This window comes from Tarenaya hassleriana, unplaced genomic scaffold (assembly GCF_000463585.1).
Source record: "Tarenaya hassleriana unplaced genomic scaffold, ASM46358v1 Cleome5, whole genome shotgun sequence".
NCBI classification, from domain to species: domain Eukaryota; kingdom Viridiplantae; phylum Streptophyta; class Magnoliopsida; order Brassicales; family Cleomaceae; genus Tarenaya; species Tarenaya hassleriana.
In genome coordinates, this window is record NW_010967707.1 from 1,753,144 (window position 1) to 1,768,659 (window position 15,516).

Consider the following 15,516-nt stretch of genomic DNA (forward strand, 5'->3'; position numbering starts at 1 on the left):
GACTTTGGGCGTAGATCCATTTCTTCGCATCGTTCACTGTAGCTGGTCGTAGGTATTATTATTCTTTAATTGTCATTTGTTATTATTTTTTGTCACACTTTAAAAAGCTCAAATGAAATGAGACAAAAAATAAATTGACGGTTGTTAAAATAAATTTTGAAGAAGATATAACGTAATTAGCGTTATTACTTTCACTGTAACTACATATCAAAGCAACAGTAAAAAAACGCTAGAAAGTATAAGCCGCGGTGAAATGAAACATTAGATTGGTGGTTCAATTTTATCGGAAAAAAAAAAGTTAATATAGATGAAATAAATGGACCCAAACTTGGCAACAAATAACCAAAAAAGGAAGTCAAATTAAAATATTTTTCTTAAAATATCATGAAATATTATTTCTAAATAAGAATATTTATTTATTAAAATAAGAATAGCTTATTTAGTATTGATATGATTTTTATCTATAAAATAAACCAATAGAACTTATTATAACGCTCGACCAAACTTAATTAAAAAAATAAACTATAAGATCTTGTCCAAACACAAAATGTACGGACGAGATTAAAATAATCGTCATTCCCCAACTAATCCATTTATAAATTATTTTAAAAGTTTATAAACCACGATAATTACATATAAAATAAAAGATTAGAGGTTATGATTCATATATAGTTTTGACATTAAGCACCTCTCGCTTACCAACCCAATTCATCCTACCTACCCCCAGCCATTCCGTCAAATCTAACGGTGTAAGAAATTTTAGTCTACATACTGACGGCTCTCACCTAACGCCGTTACCTCCCGCTCTCTTTAAAAAGTCGTCTCCCCCCCCCACCCACCCATGTTCTTCAGCAGCCATATCTGCTTCTAGCTCTGAGCCTTCTCTCGATAAAGTTCTCTCTTTGGAAAAAAGAATCTCTGAAAAAATGGACCTTCTCTTGCTGGAGAAGAGTCTCATCGCCGTTTTCTTCGCTGTGGTACTCGCGATCGCCATTTCCAAGCTCCGCGGCAAGAAATTGAAGCTTCCTCCGGGTCCATTGCCGGTTCCGGTGTTCGGAAACTGGCTCCAAGTCGGAGATGATCTCAACCATCGCAACCTCACCGATCTTGCTCGGAAGTTCGGCGATATCTTTCTCCTCCGTATGGGCCAGAGGAATCTCGCCGTCGTATCGTCGCCGGATCTGGCGAAGGAAGTGCTCCACACGCAGGGTGTGGAGTTCGGGTCCAGAACGAGGAACGTCGTCTTCGATATCTTCACCGGGAAGGGACAAGACATGGTGTTCACCGTCTACGGCGAGCATTGGCGGAAGATGCGGCGGATCATGACGGTCCCCTTCTTCACCAACAAGGTTGTGCAGCAGAATCGGCAGGGCTGGGAGCACGAAGCAGCGTGCGTGGTTGAGGATATGAAGAAGAATCCCGAAGCCGCGACGAAGGGGGTTGTGTTGAGGAAGAGGCTTCAGCTGATGATGTACAATAACATGTACAGGATTATGTTCGACAGAAGGTTTGAGAGTGAAGACGATCCATTGTTCGTTCAGCTCAAGGCCTTGAACGGAGAGAGAAGCCGATTGGCTCAGAGCTTCGAATACAACTATGGAGATTTCATCCCCATCCTCAGGCCGTTCCTCAGAGGGTATTTGAAAATTTGCAAGCAGGTGAAGGAACGGAGGCTGCAATTGTTCAAGAAGCATTTCGTCGACGAGAGGAAGTGAGTTTTCGATTCTCGATTTCTCTGTATCAAATTTGTCGATGGGATTTCGGAATTGAGTCGTGGAATTTACTCAGGCAAATTGCGAGCACCAAGGCTGCATCCAACGAAGGATTGAAATGCGCCATCGATCACATCTTGGATGCACAGCAGAAGGGAGAGATCAACGAGGACAACGTTCTTTACATCGTCGAGAACATCAACGTCGCCGGTAACATTCTCCAGGCCACACTTGGAATATTGAGATAATTTGGGTAACTTATGAAATGCCGAAATTGATAGATTTGGGGAATCATTGTTCCTATTTTTAGCTTTTCTGTATTTTATCCGTAAGATTCGATTTGGAGCTTTCTGAAAGTGCCCATTCTGATTAGAACCCTAAAGGAAAGTCGCATGGAAATTAGGAATTGCCATGAAAAATTTGCAATGTGGTAACCAAATAGTGGCCTGGTACTGATCGTTGATTCAATGGAACAGCGATTGAGACGACGCTGTGGTCGATCGAGTGGGGGATTGCGGAGTTAGTGAACCACCCGGAGATCCAGAGGAAGCTGAGGAACGAACTGGACACGGTTCTTGGACCAGGCGTGCAGATAACGGAGCCAGACATCAACAAGCTTCCCTACCTCCAGGCCGTGGTCAAGGAGACTCTGAGATACAGAATGGCGATCCCTCTCCTCGTGCCCCACATGAATCTACACGAAGCCAAGCTCAGTGGCGGAGAGCAAGATCCTCGTCAATGCTTGGTATCTGGCCAACAATCCCAGCTACTGGAAGAAACCCGACGAGTTCAGACCCGAGAGGTTCTTGGAGGAAGAGTCTCAGGTGGAAGCGAACGGGAACGATTTCAGGTACATCCCGTTCGGAGTGGGGCGTAGAAGCTGTCCAGGAATCATATTGGCACTGCCCATATTGGGAATCACCATTGGAAGGCTTGTTCAGAACTTCGAGATGCTTCCTCCGCCGGGGAAATCTCAAGTTGATACCGCCGAGAAAGGTGGGCAGTTCAGCCTGCACATCCTCAACCACTCCACCATTGTCATGAAACCCAGGTCCTTTTGATTTGGTAATTTTATCCCATAGTTGTGTTATATTATGAAATAGATAAATTGCTTTTGTGTGTGATGTCGCTGTTGTATAAATCAATGGTTTGTCTTTCCTCTACGACAAGATCCTGTGAAATCCACCCCCCAGGCCACCGATCGGACAAACGCTAGTTTCTTCCTTGGGATTCAAAGTCGCTTTCACCATTAGTTCTCTGAAACCTCGACCAAGACTCCCCCGTGGTCCTGTCCGAAGCCCGTGAAAATCCCGGATACTAATTGGATCCACCCCTAGTTCCCCCCGCCTCATCCTTATTCACTAATTCATATATATATATATTGAGTCAGCATAGGCAGATATATCTCAATGAATTTGGATTTTTTTATTTTCTATTTTCGAAATCAAACCTACAAATTTTGAATTGAAATCATAGATTGATAGATAGATATGCATGGAAATCTTATATGGGTTTTGTAGATATAGAAAGGGTAAAAACCGAAGCTACCATATGGCAAGAAAATGCATACAATTATAAGGAAATATACAGCGCATAAAATTCAGCAAGTCAAGCGCGGTCAACACGTGTAAGTGGACACTGGACAGTTACAAGATTCCTCGAAGATGGTACGTTACGATATGATTTCAGAACAAAAAAACAAACAACCGAACGGACCGAAAGTCTTCTTCTGTTGTGGTTTTTTTTTTTTTTTGTTTTGTGTTAAGCGGCGTGTCTTCTAAGTGTCGTGCATGCATTTATGCATCTGTTCTCCTTTGCATGCATTCTCTCTCTCTCTCTCTCTCTCTCTCTCTCTCTCTCTCTCATACGTATATAAAATACTTTGCCACTGCGTCGGAAATAAAACCCATAGCCACACCTTCCTCTTACATATCCTCTCTTCTTCGTCAATCTTTCATCCCTGCCTCTCTGGTCTCTCTCTCTCTCTCTCTCTCTCTCTCTCGAATCTCTCTCGAATCTCTACTCTTTCAGCGCCGTTTTTTGGCCGTCACAGTCCAGGTTTCGGTTCGTTGATCCCGGCGGGCTATGATTGGACCACGTCCTGGACGTTCATGAGTGGACTCTGCTTCAACTCACGTCGATTTCTCCTCCGATTTGGGTTTCTGGTCCGAGGGACGTTAGGGTTTTTACTCTGATTGGGGTTTTCTTCAATCGGATTTCGCATCTGCGTTAGTCTAAGTCGTGGCTGCTGATTTCGCAAAGGGCCAAGTCAAAATGGGTCAAAAGATTTGCATGAACGCGTCCTGCGCGACGACCACCACCGTCGAATGGAAGAAAGGTTGGCCTCTTCGAACTGGCGGTTTCGCCGATCTCTGCTTTCGTTGCGGGTATTCTCCCCCTCTCCTTAATTCCTCTTCCGTTGAATTCATTACAACAGAACAGGGGTCTTGGATTGTTCTCTTGATGTCGGTGTTCTTGTCCGAGGAAAGAACCGAGTTCTGCCCCGTGTTCCTTCCCGGACTCTCTCTGATTGGATGTTGAAATGGTTTATGTCTTTAGATCCGCCTACGAGAGTTCACTCTTCTGCGATACGTTCCATAAGGAGCAATCTGGTTGGAGGGAATGCTATATGTGCCATAAGGTTACGTTTCTCGACTCATCCTCATTCCACGTTCTTGCAATGCTCTTTCTCTGATCTGCATTTCTCTTGCGCCATGACAGCTCCTTCACTGTGGATGCATCGCTTCCAAGCTCATGGTTGATCTCCTCGACTTTGGGGGAATCGGCTGCACTTCCTGCACTAACTGCTGCCATAACAGTAGCTTGGTGGGCAGATAATCAAATTTCCAATTCTTCCCATACTTTACAAAACTCCTTATGAGCCACTGTTCGTCTTCGTGTTTATGAAATGGTGCTTTGCAGACTGAGAGAAGCAAAAACCAGGGCTTACTTGGCAGATTGACTATGATGGTCGCCGACAGACAAACCCTTAATGGCGAAAGTGGGGTTCTGGGTAATGACAATGACAGTGAGGCTAATGAACCTAGCCTCTTTCCTCAGCCTCAGTCTGGGACACAGAGAGGCGATCCTCAAATGATCCATGGCGGAGACAAGAGAGATGAGTTCATGACTCAGCCAGGGAGTACTGTGTCTGTTATGGACACCGGAGATATGCAAGAACCGCTTTCGCAGCCGTCTTTGAGTATGTCTTTGGCAGTAACTCCCTCTGGACCATCCTCCTTCCCAAGTGGGTTCGTCGAGGGAAAGATGCACATCCTCAACCACTCCACCATTGTCATGAAACCCAGGTCCTTTTGATTTGGTAATTTTATCCCATAGTTGTGTTATATTATGAAATAGATAAATTGCTTTTGTGTGTGATGTCGCTGTTGTATAAATCAATGGTTTGTCTTTCCTCTACGACAAGATCCTGTGAAATCCACCCCCCAGGCCACCGATCGGACAAACGCTAGTTTCTTCCTTGGGATTCAAAGTCGCTTTCACCATTAGTTCTCTGAAACCTCGACCAAGACTCCCCCGTGGTCCTGTCCGAAGCCCGTGAAAATCCCGGATACTAATTGGATCCACCCCCCCTGCCGAAGGGCGTGGGAGAAACCTTTTGCTTTCTCGCTATTGCCCGAGAATTACTGATCAAGAACTCCAGCAGATCTCTGGGAAGTATCCTTTCTTACCTTGGTGACCTTTTTGTGAGCTCCATGAAAAGATTGTTCTAATAAGACCATTTATACACAAACCCATGGTTCATCTTAACAATGATGTTAGCTTGAATTCGAAAATCGTTCCTCTCTTTGAGAAGATTCTCAGCGCAAGCGATGCCGGTCGCATCGGACGTCTAGTTCTTCCAAAGGCATGTGCCGAGGTAATATCTTTGGCATATTTGGACTGCTGTCCTTTTCTATTTTTTGTGAGTTTCAATCTGAGAGGTGTATGGAATGGTTTGCATAGGCATATTTCCCATCCATCGATCAACCAGAAGGCACTTGTATGAAAATCCAGGATGTGAAGGGCAAAGAATGGACGTTCCAGTTCAGGTTTTGGCCCAACAACAACAGTAGGATGTACGTCTTAGAAGGTGTCACCCCTTGCATGCAGTCCATGAAACTGAAAGCTGGGGATACCGGTACCCTTCCTTCTAAATCTTGCTTATGTTTGTGTATCGGACCGACTAAAGCTTACGTTAATTTTCTGAGTTCTTTTACGGGTAATGTGTGTCTAAAATCTAGTGGCTCCCTCTTCACGGTTAATCCTTTCTAATGCAGTAACGTTCAGTCGGATAGATCCCGGCGGCAAACTAGTTATGGGTTGCAGGAAGACAGCTAGTGGTAGAGAGCAGCAGGTCGGGCTCTTTGTTTCACCCTTCCTTAGTTGTTTTTTTGCATTTTGATTTAGAAGGCATTGTTCTTGATTCGTGTTCTTACAAGGAGTTATAAGCAGGGTTCTGGTCTCAAACATACATCATGGTCCGGTGTTACAGAGATCCCGTCCTCCATGAACTGTTCCTCGTGTCCACTACAAATGCCGGAAGAAGTGGAAGGTCTTCCTGAACATATGATCATCTTGCAGAAAAGAGAGAGTAACGGAAGAGGGATAGCCGACGACGAGTCATCGAGGATCAAAGAGGAGAAATGGACTCGAAACATCGGGACGAAAAATAAGAGATTGCTTTTGCTTAATGAAGAAGCTATGGAGCTGAGGCTCACATGGGAAGAAGCTCAAGATTTGCTTTGTCCCCCTCCCACCGCAAATCCTACCATCGTCACCGTTGAGGAGCACCGATTTGAAGAATATGATGTAAGTGATGTATCTTTCTTGCCTTTTTAACAACGAGTTTCTGGTGATTTAACTATATATATATATAGTGGAGTGTGACAGTTTAGTGATAGGTATTATATTCCATGTGATACATACAGGAACCCCCTGTCTTTGGGAAGAAGACGGTATTCACTTCACGGCCTTCTGGGTAATTTCTTTTCCTCCTCGAAGATATATTCTCGTGCTTGCATATCGTCTTCCATCACTAGCGTGCCTGAACTGTACGGATGAGCATATTTCTGGTGCAGTGGACATGAACAATGGGCACAGTGTGACAATTGCTCTAAATGGAGAAGGTTACCGGTAGATGCCCTTCTTCCTTCGAGGTGGACATGTTCATACAATGTCTGGGACGTGGGCAGGTGAAGTAGTCCTTTCGAGTTGAAGGACACTTGAAAAAATTCGATCACTTCTGGGATATGATTTATATTCACATGCTGACATATGTCGGCAGGTGTTTATGTTCTGCGGCGGAGGAGAATCTAAACGAACTGGACAGTTTTCTCAGACTAGGGACGGGTATGAATATGAACAGCCCACCACCTTTTTTTTAAATAACTTTCCTTTTCAGATGTTAGCTTGTGATCTACACTCTCAGTTGTGATCCTCATAATGTTGTACTGCGACAGAGTCCAAGAAGCAGAGAACTGGGGAAAGCTGGAAAGAAGGGACAGAGCAAGAAGAAGGGTCGGGTATGGATGAGGTGGCCGGAGGAGTGGTCAAAGGAGACAGCTCAGGTGAAAACGGAGATGGCCCGGAGGAGGAGGAGGAGGTGGCGGCCACGACCAGACATCCAAGGCACAGGCCGGGGTGCAGTTGCATAGTGTGCATCCAGCCGCCGAGTGGGAGAGGGAGGCACGAGCCGGGCTGCAGCTGTAACGTGTGTGTGGCGGTCAAGAGGAGGTTCAGGACACTTATGCTGAGGAAGAGGAAGAAACAGTTGGAACGTGAAGGAGGGGCTGAGGAGAACCACGACATTAACGATAATAACGGGGAGACAGTAGGGATAGATCTGAACAGCGATCCTTACAACAACAGAGGAGAAGAGATGCTACTTTAGGACATGAGAAAACACAAAATGAAAGACAAATAGAAGGAGCGAATGACAAAGGGTCTAGTCTCTGTTACTTTTGTGTCTACTATTTTTGTTCACTGAGGATATCAAAAGAAGGGAAGAAGATTCACAGTTTTTGTTCTTGAGGTTGTACGGATTGGGTTTTATATATAATCCCATCTTTTTTATATTATTATTATTTAGTAATTTAAGAGACTAAGAGAGCGAAATGGTGATAATCAAGAGAGACTGATTAAATGCTAAAGGGGTCCTCCTCGTATGAAGCCCATTTCACACACACACATGTATATATATATATATACTAGAAGAACTTTACGAAGGAACCCAAAACTTGGCCTATCCTTTTCCTTGTGTCTATCATTTTCCATACTCCCTTACCGCTTGCTCTTCCATTAGCGCAAAACATATAAGTGTTGTATAAAGGTTTTTACCTCGTAAAAAAAACAAAGACTATTTTCTGCCACCGCAGATAATCCAAGAATCTCTGGTACGGGCGCTGTACGAAATTCGGCTCTACGCTTCCAGATCTTTGTTAGAGTTCCACGGGTTCTTTGCCGCGACACCCTCTGACAACATTCCACTCCCGTTTTCCGCTGTTATCAGTGGATCACTCTCGCTTTCCTTCGTCGTTTTCCAAATGGAAGGGAAGTAGCAACCGGTTTAGTATTCATCGTATGTGAACAGAAAGCAAAATAACCTTATTAGATTGTTCCATAGATTGGAACAAGAACTCGCTACCAATGCAGAGACATACCATCTTGTAACGCTGCTACTTAATTCTGGACAAGTGATTGATATTGGCGAGAGAGAGAGAGAGAGAGAGAGAGAGAGAGAGAGATGAGATTTACCTGGGGCAGCTGGGTTGATGCTTCGCTGGCCTTCTGCTGGGTCTCCAGTGTGCAGTAATATGAATAGAGAACCATTCCAACCACAGCTATCAGTATGCCGAGAATGTTGCGCCAGCTGAACGGGTCACGTAACAAAACATAGCCAAAAGCTAAAACTAGGCATGTTTTCAGATGTCCCAGGACCTGATAGGTCACTGGAGATGTCTTTCCTATGACCAGAAATGTGCTGAAGTTCACGCTAACAGATATGAGGCAGGACAGGACAATGAAGAACTGCAGCCATAGAAGAATGTTTCAATACATGAATGAGAAAAAGGCGAAGAAAGTCCAGAGCAGGTGCTGCCCAACTGAGTCAATTGATTTCTCACCAGGACTTGAGAGGTGTACTTGAAAGCAAACACGTTCTGGTTGGTCAGGAGCCCATCCAAAAATGGGCCAACGATGAAAAGCGTGATTGCTTGGTACGGGCAAGACTGATACAGAAGTTGGGTGGAAGAAACCTTAAATTTCTTCTGGATGGTATTGGTCATCTGCATAGATTTGGTTAAGGTAACAAAGGAACAGAAAAGTGCTGATAGTGCAACAAGCCAACGTACTTGGTAAGATAAGACATATAATAGAAAGGCAAAAAAATATATAAAGAAATGGGAAAGAGAAGCTAAGCTTAGGATACTATTTGGGCCACACACGTAGTGAGGACAGCCAGCAGCGACAAGACGGAGCCCAGTACATTAAGCTGAAGATCTGTCACTGTTGCTATTCCGACACCAAGGAGAAGGATAGATAAAGAAAACTGGATTTTTCGACTGCAGATGAAACAAAAAGCATCATTTTACAAGAATAACATAGAAAGTAAGAGTATCTTAGACAATGTGTTGATGAAAAAAGAGCTTGAAGAAAGCTGCGGCACCATGAAAATTTCCGAGGAAGAATAACTAAAAGAAACCGTAAAGGGTTACAGAAAACATTATAAGAACGATTCTAAGTTTCTCAGATATTCCATATTAAACCGCATTTGAAGTTGGGGTTTAGTCTGGCAGCAGGGCGTGGTCAGCGTAAAGATAAACAAAGTGGAGCGTTTACACTATGGAACAGATGATATGCAGGAACCTTATAGCAAGAAATCCTCAAGTGGAACTAATTACAAATAGCTACCTCTAAGATTACAGATATCGGGCAAATGAATGAAGCGGACATACATTATGCATGCTAAGTGGACACAACAGGTACTAACCTGAATTTCTTTCTGAAGAAGAGTGTCTCCAAGAGAACAGTACAAGGGATGATGGCCAGTTTTGTCATCTGATATTCAGAAGAGAGAAGATGTGCTCAGAACATCGCGAAAGGATATCACATCAGGCAGCAGCTGGAATAACAAAGCTATACCTGGTAGAAACCAACGGAATTAAAACCCAAGCTAAGGTTCAACAGTCCAATGGATATCCCATTTAATATGCCAAATCCCATTACAGCTCGTGGATCAAAAGGCTTGTGTTCAAAGAACTTCATCCATAGTGCCACATGAAGAGAACAAAATGTGACCAAAAGATGCCAGCTTGTCAAAGTGGTCGCTGTGCTTTCAAAAAATAAAGTTAGCAGAAATGGATAAAGAGATCACTTGTATAAAACGATAAACTAAGCTCCGGAATAGGATGTTAACAGCATCCTGCCCACTAAGTGCATCTGTGCAAGGAATCTTACCATTGGGAAGCATCGTTAAGTATGAAAGATGGGGACCACAAGTATCATTCCAAGTCATTCAGACATCTAAAATTTCATACTTTTACCAAGCTGTTATAGATATATTTCTTCAAGCGTTTCAGATAAATTATGAAAAGCAATTCTTGTAGGGTCAAATTCATCAGAGCATCTAAGATAAACAAGATGCCAACATGAACCGAGCAGAACAAGCATTACCACATAAGTAGGCAAATAGATCACGGCGAAAATGCTTTCTACATAACCATGGATAGCCAAAAGAGAGTCCAACACCTGAAACTCTGTGAGAAAGAAGAGAGCAGCTTACCAAAGGTGAAACCGAGGGTGCTAATAAGCGCCTTGTTACAGATGACGATCGACACAGACGACACAACTGACAAACTCAAAGCACCGATGGTTCCAAGCTGGAACTTCTGCCCCTCACTCATCTTCTTCCTCTTATCTCTCCCCGTTTCAATCACGATCTACGATTATCTGTCTGCCGTCACAAACATCTGCATAAGCTCCGAATCACACGGAAGCACATAGACAAATCCAAGGGAAAAAAAAACGTACAGAAAACAACAACGATCTGGAGAAACGAACCTCATTCGCGGGAACCGATACGAAATGCGAGAGAATCAAAGCCTGAAGCAGCTTGACTGTAGCAATGGCGATGTAGAACACGTCAAAACGAAATAAACGAAGGCAAACGTTGCAAAATCCGGATAAAAACAAAGATTCAACAACATCCAGAAGCTATAGATTCCTAGATCTGCAGTTTGGAATGAAAGAGGGAAAAAATCGAAACAACGCCACCAAATGAAGAAAGAAAACTCCGGAGAAGCAGATACCTCAAGCTCCGAGGGAGAAGAAGAGATCTCGTCGAATGAAGAGGAGCCTATTTCTGTATGCAATTTTGAAGATCAGCACTCAATCAATCGCCGTACAGGAGAAATAGTGAGAGAGAGGAAACGCAAAGAAAACGATAGTTTTCGCTTTCTACGTCGTAGAGGGGGGGGGGCTAAAAACGTAGACACATGATGGAAAGATTCAGGTAGGTAGCTATTTTCACCTAAACCGGGTTCGATTTTTGGAATTTAGATCGACCGGTTAAATCGAAATTTGATTATGTCTTGATTTAAGATTAGTAGCTCTTTCTCGTAGTACGTTAATTGGCCCACAAATTTAAGATGGCCCAAAAAATAACGTAGAAGTAGACAAGTAGGTGCAAAAGAGGAACGTAAATAAATAAATAAATGGAAACGTAGTGTACTTAAAAGTGAGATTAGTTACTAAACTAAACAAAAGGTTGGTCCTTTGGTGGTACGTCACGCTACCTACGTAATTTTTTTTTAACTTTTTAACCCATGCGGTTACAGAAATTTTGATGTGTCTGTAAACGCAAACGCGGAGAAATTTGTGTAATTTATTAATCTCTGTAACAAAATGAATTTACCTGCAGATCCCTTTTATGTATTTTTTTTTTTAATACAAAGCGTCTAATAGAACTAGGACGAACGATGATTTGAAAGCCGATTAATAATAATGTTAGTAAACGTAAACAACATCACGTTTTTATAGTAGAACACATGAAGTGTAAGCCGTTTCTAATGAACTAAAACGGCGCGTTTTGTTATTTCGTAAAAAGGAACTGGCGAAGCCAAAGCGGCAAGCCCCCTGCCTCCCTCCCTCCCTCCCAATCTCAGAGTCGGAGAACTGGAAATTTGAAAATTCTAAGGGGTTCGATTTCCAGGAATTAGTTTCTCCGTAAATCCTTTCGAATCGCGAAATCGAAGGCTTCGGAATTCTGATATTTTCTGGAAAATCGTGTTCAATCTCACGTTGAATCTAGCGGCTAGGTTTGGAAATGGGGCTCTCGCGCAGGAAGAATGCTATTCTCCGCGAGATTTCGAAGGAATTAGAGAACGGCCTTGTCGAAGAGGAGAATCTCGAACGCTTGGAGATTCTGGAGGAGATTCTACGCGAAGAAGGTACGGAAATTCCCGAATCACTGAAAGAAGCATACCGCCAAGTTGCAATGGAGTGCACGGTGAGATGTCTCCTTTATGGGGTAGATATGAAAAGAAGTCTAATCGAAGCGATCAGAAGAATATGGACGAAGAGGGTAATGGCGCTCTGCGATAAAAGTAGTAGTCTGGTCACTCGTGAGCTCAGGGACGACTGCCGAAGACTGAAACTGGCCCTTACCGACGAAAAGGTTTGCGATACGCTGATAGAATACCGTGCGAAGAACAAACCCTTGGTTTCCTTGAAGAAGCTTTTCTCTGAGCTACATCGGGAAACGGGCGCTTCTGAACATGAGGAGTCTCCGGATGAAGCAGGAGAGGCAGAGGCCAGTGGTAATAGGTCAAGTTCTTCACAAGATGACGGCAAAGGCAAAGGTATTACAACTCTTAGTTGATAATGGTTTGTAGATTCCGGGTTTGCTATGCATTGGATGTTGAATGCATGTAGAAAAATGGTGAAATTTGAGCTGAGATTTGATCGATATTTAAAAACCCTGTCACAGAAATTGTTCTGGTGAATGCATTGCCAGAACTTATACCTGACTATGAACAGTTCATCATTTCGAATGATGGGGAGTTGGTCTTGGTCGCCGAACATTCCCGTCCTCCGATCAAGCCCATCCCTACGCCGGTTTTTGATAGAGTATTCAAAGATCTGAAAGCCAGTAAGCAAGACATGGTGAAAGCTTTGGAAAAAGCCAAAGCTTCTGGCTTGAATGATGTGAGTAAGAAGGAGAATCTTGTTATGGCTAAGGCTAATCTTTCTTCCCATGAAGATGCCCCAAAGCCTACCTTGATGGCACGCAGTAGCAAAGCACAGACTTATGAGGTACCTTTCTTCTTACATTGGTTCATTCTAACACACATATTTGATTGGTCTGATGGAATGAGACCACAGATTGAGGAGTTGAAGCCCCAGTCTCGCTCTTCATTCATTCTGTTCTTTTGTTTGTTTTAGGCTTTTAGCCAACAATCTTGCTTCATTTCGTTTGTTGTTCCTTCATCATGTTCTAAGGTTGTTCGATATTCTTATTGTTTGTTTAATTAGTGGGAAGACTCCATCGATGATTCAACTGAAGAATCAAATGGTGATGGTGGAAAGGCTAACATTTCAAAACGTAAAAAAATGGCGATGTCTCCGCTGAGAAAGGATGGAGCTTCAAAAGGTCCTAGAAAGATGAAAATCGGCTGGACAACTGCAGAAACACAGGCCATATTAAGAGGCTATGAAATGTACTTCAATATTTTCATTGAAACATCTTATCATAAATTGATACTTATGTATATATTTCCCACTGCAGTCATGGTCCCCAATGGAAGTTGATAAAGGAAGAGAATCCAATTCTAGCCCATAGAACTAATGTACGTAAGGATACTTGGTTCTCCAATGTGTAATCTTTTTCTTAGAGATAATCTTACTCGATTATGTTTCTAATTAGATGCATATCTCCACAGGTGAATATTAAAGATAAGTTTCGGGTTGAGATGAGGCGTCAGGAGGCTTGTGGACGAACCGCTCGTGTGAGTTACACATGATTCATTCCATTTATCTCTTCGAATCTTGATTCATCTGTTTCCATCATTTTTCCAATAAGTGTATATACATAATTGGAACTATGTAAACAAAATTGGTCGGATAACCGAATTATTAGGTGGAGGGCATTAAAGGAATCCATGAAATGGTGGTGCAGCAATCACAGCTGTATAAGATACTCAGTTCAACTAGTGTTAAAGGGAGGCCTTATATAAACCAAATGCTCACAAATCAATGGGCACTCACGTCTTATAAATCAATCTTTAAGACTGAACTTGTTAAGATTGGTATAGGGCCTGATGTGAATTACTGGGTTCTACAATTGGTGCAAGACTCAAAAATCCATGCAAAGAACCATGTCGTAAAAAAGGGATCAGGTAAGAATGGGTGGGTGATATGGTCTCGTGTCAACCAAGTATGGAACTGGTTTATTGCTGCTGCTGATAAGCCAATAAGGCACCCTTCCTTTTGCAAGCCACGTTTTTAAAACGTGGGTCTTGCCTAATAGCTAGAGACGAGGTGTATGGACCTAGTGAAAGCAGGGTTCTTATGGTAGGACACTAGTTCTTGGATGTTTTAAGGAGTAATGGTTTTCATCATCCACTTGTGTTTTGACACAAAAGTAGCTCTCTTCTTCATCTTCCTGAGCAATTGCTGCTTGAATTATCGATTCCTTGAATTCAGGGACAGGAGTAGGGACCGGGCTTCTGTCATGAGGATGGATAATACATGGCGGCGCCCTCTTCTGTGATAGATAGTTGCATCTATGAATGTGAAAAGCTGGGTAAGATGCTGTAGCCTTCTTCTTCCGTTTCTCCTTGTAAGTGCATATGACAGTGGTAGTGTAGTGAATCGTTTCTGTATTAGGGACTACATTCTCTAGTCATCACGGGAACAACTCACTCTTGTCTCTTAGGTTCTCTTGTGTTTATCATCAAACTTGCTAGTATGGTTCCTTTATCTCAGTCGTTATTGGTTCCACCTAATACATTGATGCCAACGTGAATTTTTTTTTATTTTTAAATTCTGATGCCAGAAATCGATTCTTGATGTTTTTTTCTAGATTATGCAACCATGTTCTTCTCTCTCGTCTGCATCATTCCATTGGGTTGGTTACTTGCATGACAAGGTTTCTCCGTTGTGGATGTTTCTTCTGGGTCTGGAACATCGAAACATCTGTCTTTGTCCAGCTTCGTGGGCCTCGTACTACAGAAATAGGTTGTTAAGGCCCAAAAGCATTACGGCCCATTAATTAAAAATAGGCCTATAAGATTAAGCCCATTAGTTAGGGACTTATCTGAATGGGCTTTATATAGATTACAATTCGTTAACCACGATTAGTAAATGACCGATGTGTGCCAAACGAGTAAAATTTTCCCTAATTTTATATGTGGGTCAGTCCAATTTATAAAATATCTAGAAATTATTAACACGCGTTTTTGTAGAAAGAGGTATATTAATTGATGATATTTTATATTTTTAAATGGGTAAAAAAAATTTGTAACCATAGGGCCATAGTTAGAAAGAAGCTTCGAGACGGAGTCATATGGTTGACTCATACGCGGATTTGAAGAATCGTGTCACATTTTTTATTATTATTCTAAAACAATCAGATGGACTGATATGGAACTGGAATTATTAATGTTGTGGTTAGGTATCTGCGTGGAGATTAGCTTCCTTAATTATGTTTAATTATGTGGCCATAATAATTTATGCTAATAATTATTTACAAAGCCCACTCACCGATTTTTCCAATCCCCACACCGAGTCGACGGCGACAGGCGCC

General features: G+C 42.6%; 3 protein-coding genes and 1 pseudogene across 7 annotated transcripts; 3 read left to right on the forward strand and 1 right to left on the reverse strand.

Annotated features, from left to right (window-relative positions):
• Nucleotides 1–858: 858 nt before the first annotated feature.
• Nucleotides 859–2,875, forward strand: LOC104826264 (annotated as a pseudogene).
• A 717-nt stretch (nt 2,876–3,592) lies between these two features.
• LOC104827397 (B3 domain-containing transcription repressor VAL1-like) lies at nt 3,593–7,792 on the forward strand. Its single transcript, XM_010560570.2, has 13 exons — nt 3,593–4,099; nt 4,272–4,353; nt 4,434–4,538; nt 4,635–5,020; nt 5,304–5,390; nt 5,496–5,592; nt 5,679–5,853; nt 5,993–6,069; nt 6,168–6,524; nt 6,644–6,693; nt 6,794–6,907; nt 7,000–7,064; nt 7,175–7,792. The coding sequence occupies exons 1-13, from the start codon at nt 3,987–3,989 to the stop codon at nt 7,603–7,605; spliced, it is 2,139 nt and encodes a 712-aa protein (XP_010558872.1). The 5' UTR covers nt 3,593–3,986; the 3' UTR covers nt 7,606–7,792.
• Nucleotides 7,793–7,931: 139 nt separating this feature from the next.
• On the reverse strand, nt 7,932–11,181 carry LOC104826265 (uncharacterized membrane protein At1g06890). Of its 2 annotated transcripts, none has more exons than XM_010558876.2 (9): nt 11,021–11,181; nt 10,773–10,828; nt 10,495–10,665; nt 9,855–10,039; nt 9,703–9,770; nt 9,142–9,274; nt 8,837–8,998; nt 8,469–8,741; nt 7,932–8,241 (listed from the first exon to the last, which is right to left on the reverse strand). In XM_010558876.2, the coding sequence occupies exons 3-9, from the start codon at nt 10,613–10,615 to the stop codon at nt 8,134–8,136; spliced, it is 1,050 nt and encodes a 349-aa protein (XP_010557178.1). In that variant the 5' UTR covers nt 10,616–10,665; nt 10,773–10,828; nt 11,021–11,181; the 3' UTR covers nt 7,932–8,133. The 2 variants fall into 2 exon arrangements, with proteins under 2 accessions (XP_010557178.1, XP_010557177.1); XM_010558875.2 differs by having other exon boundaries at nt 10,495–10,681.
• Nucleotides 11,182–11,841: 660 nt separating this feature from the next.
• On the forward strand, nt 11,842–14,695 carry LOC104826267. 4 transcript variants are annotated; one of them, XR_773730.1, is made up of 7 exons: nt 11,842–12,571; nt 12,700–13,025; nt 13,245–13,429; nt 13,498–13,558; nt 13,652–13,717; nt 14,024–14,107; nt 14,415–14,695. XR_773730.1 is itself a non-coding variant. In XM_010558879.1 (6 exons), exons 1-6 carry the CDS (start codon nt 12,037–12,039, stop codon nt 14,033–14,035), a joined length of 1,185 nt encoding a protein of 394 aa, XP_010557181.1. In that variant the 5' UTR covers nt 11,842–12,036; the 3' UTR covers nt 14,036–14,695. The 4 variants fall into 4 exon arrangements, 3 of the variants coding, with proteins under 3 accessions (XP_010557181.1, XP_010557180.1, XP_010557179.1); XM_010558879.1 differs by having other exon boundaries at nt 14,024–14,695; XM_010558878.1 differs by lacking the exon at nt 14,024–14,107.
• The last annotated feature ends 821 nt before the right edge of the window (nt 14,696–15,516 follow it).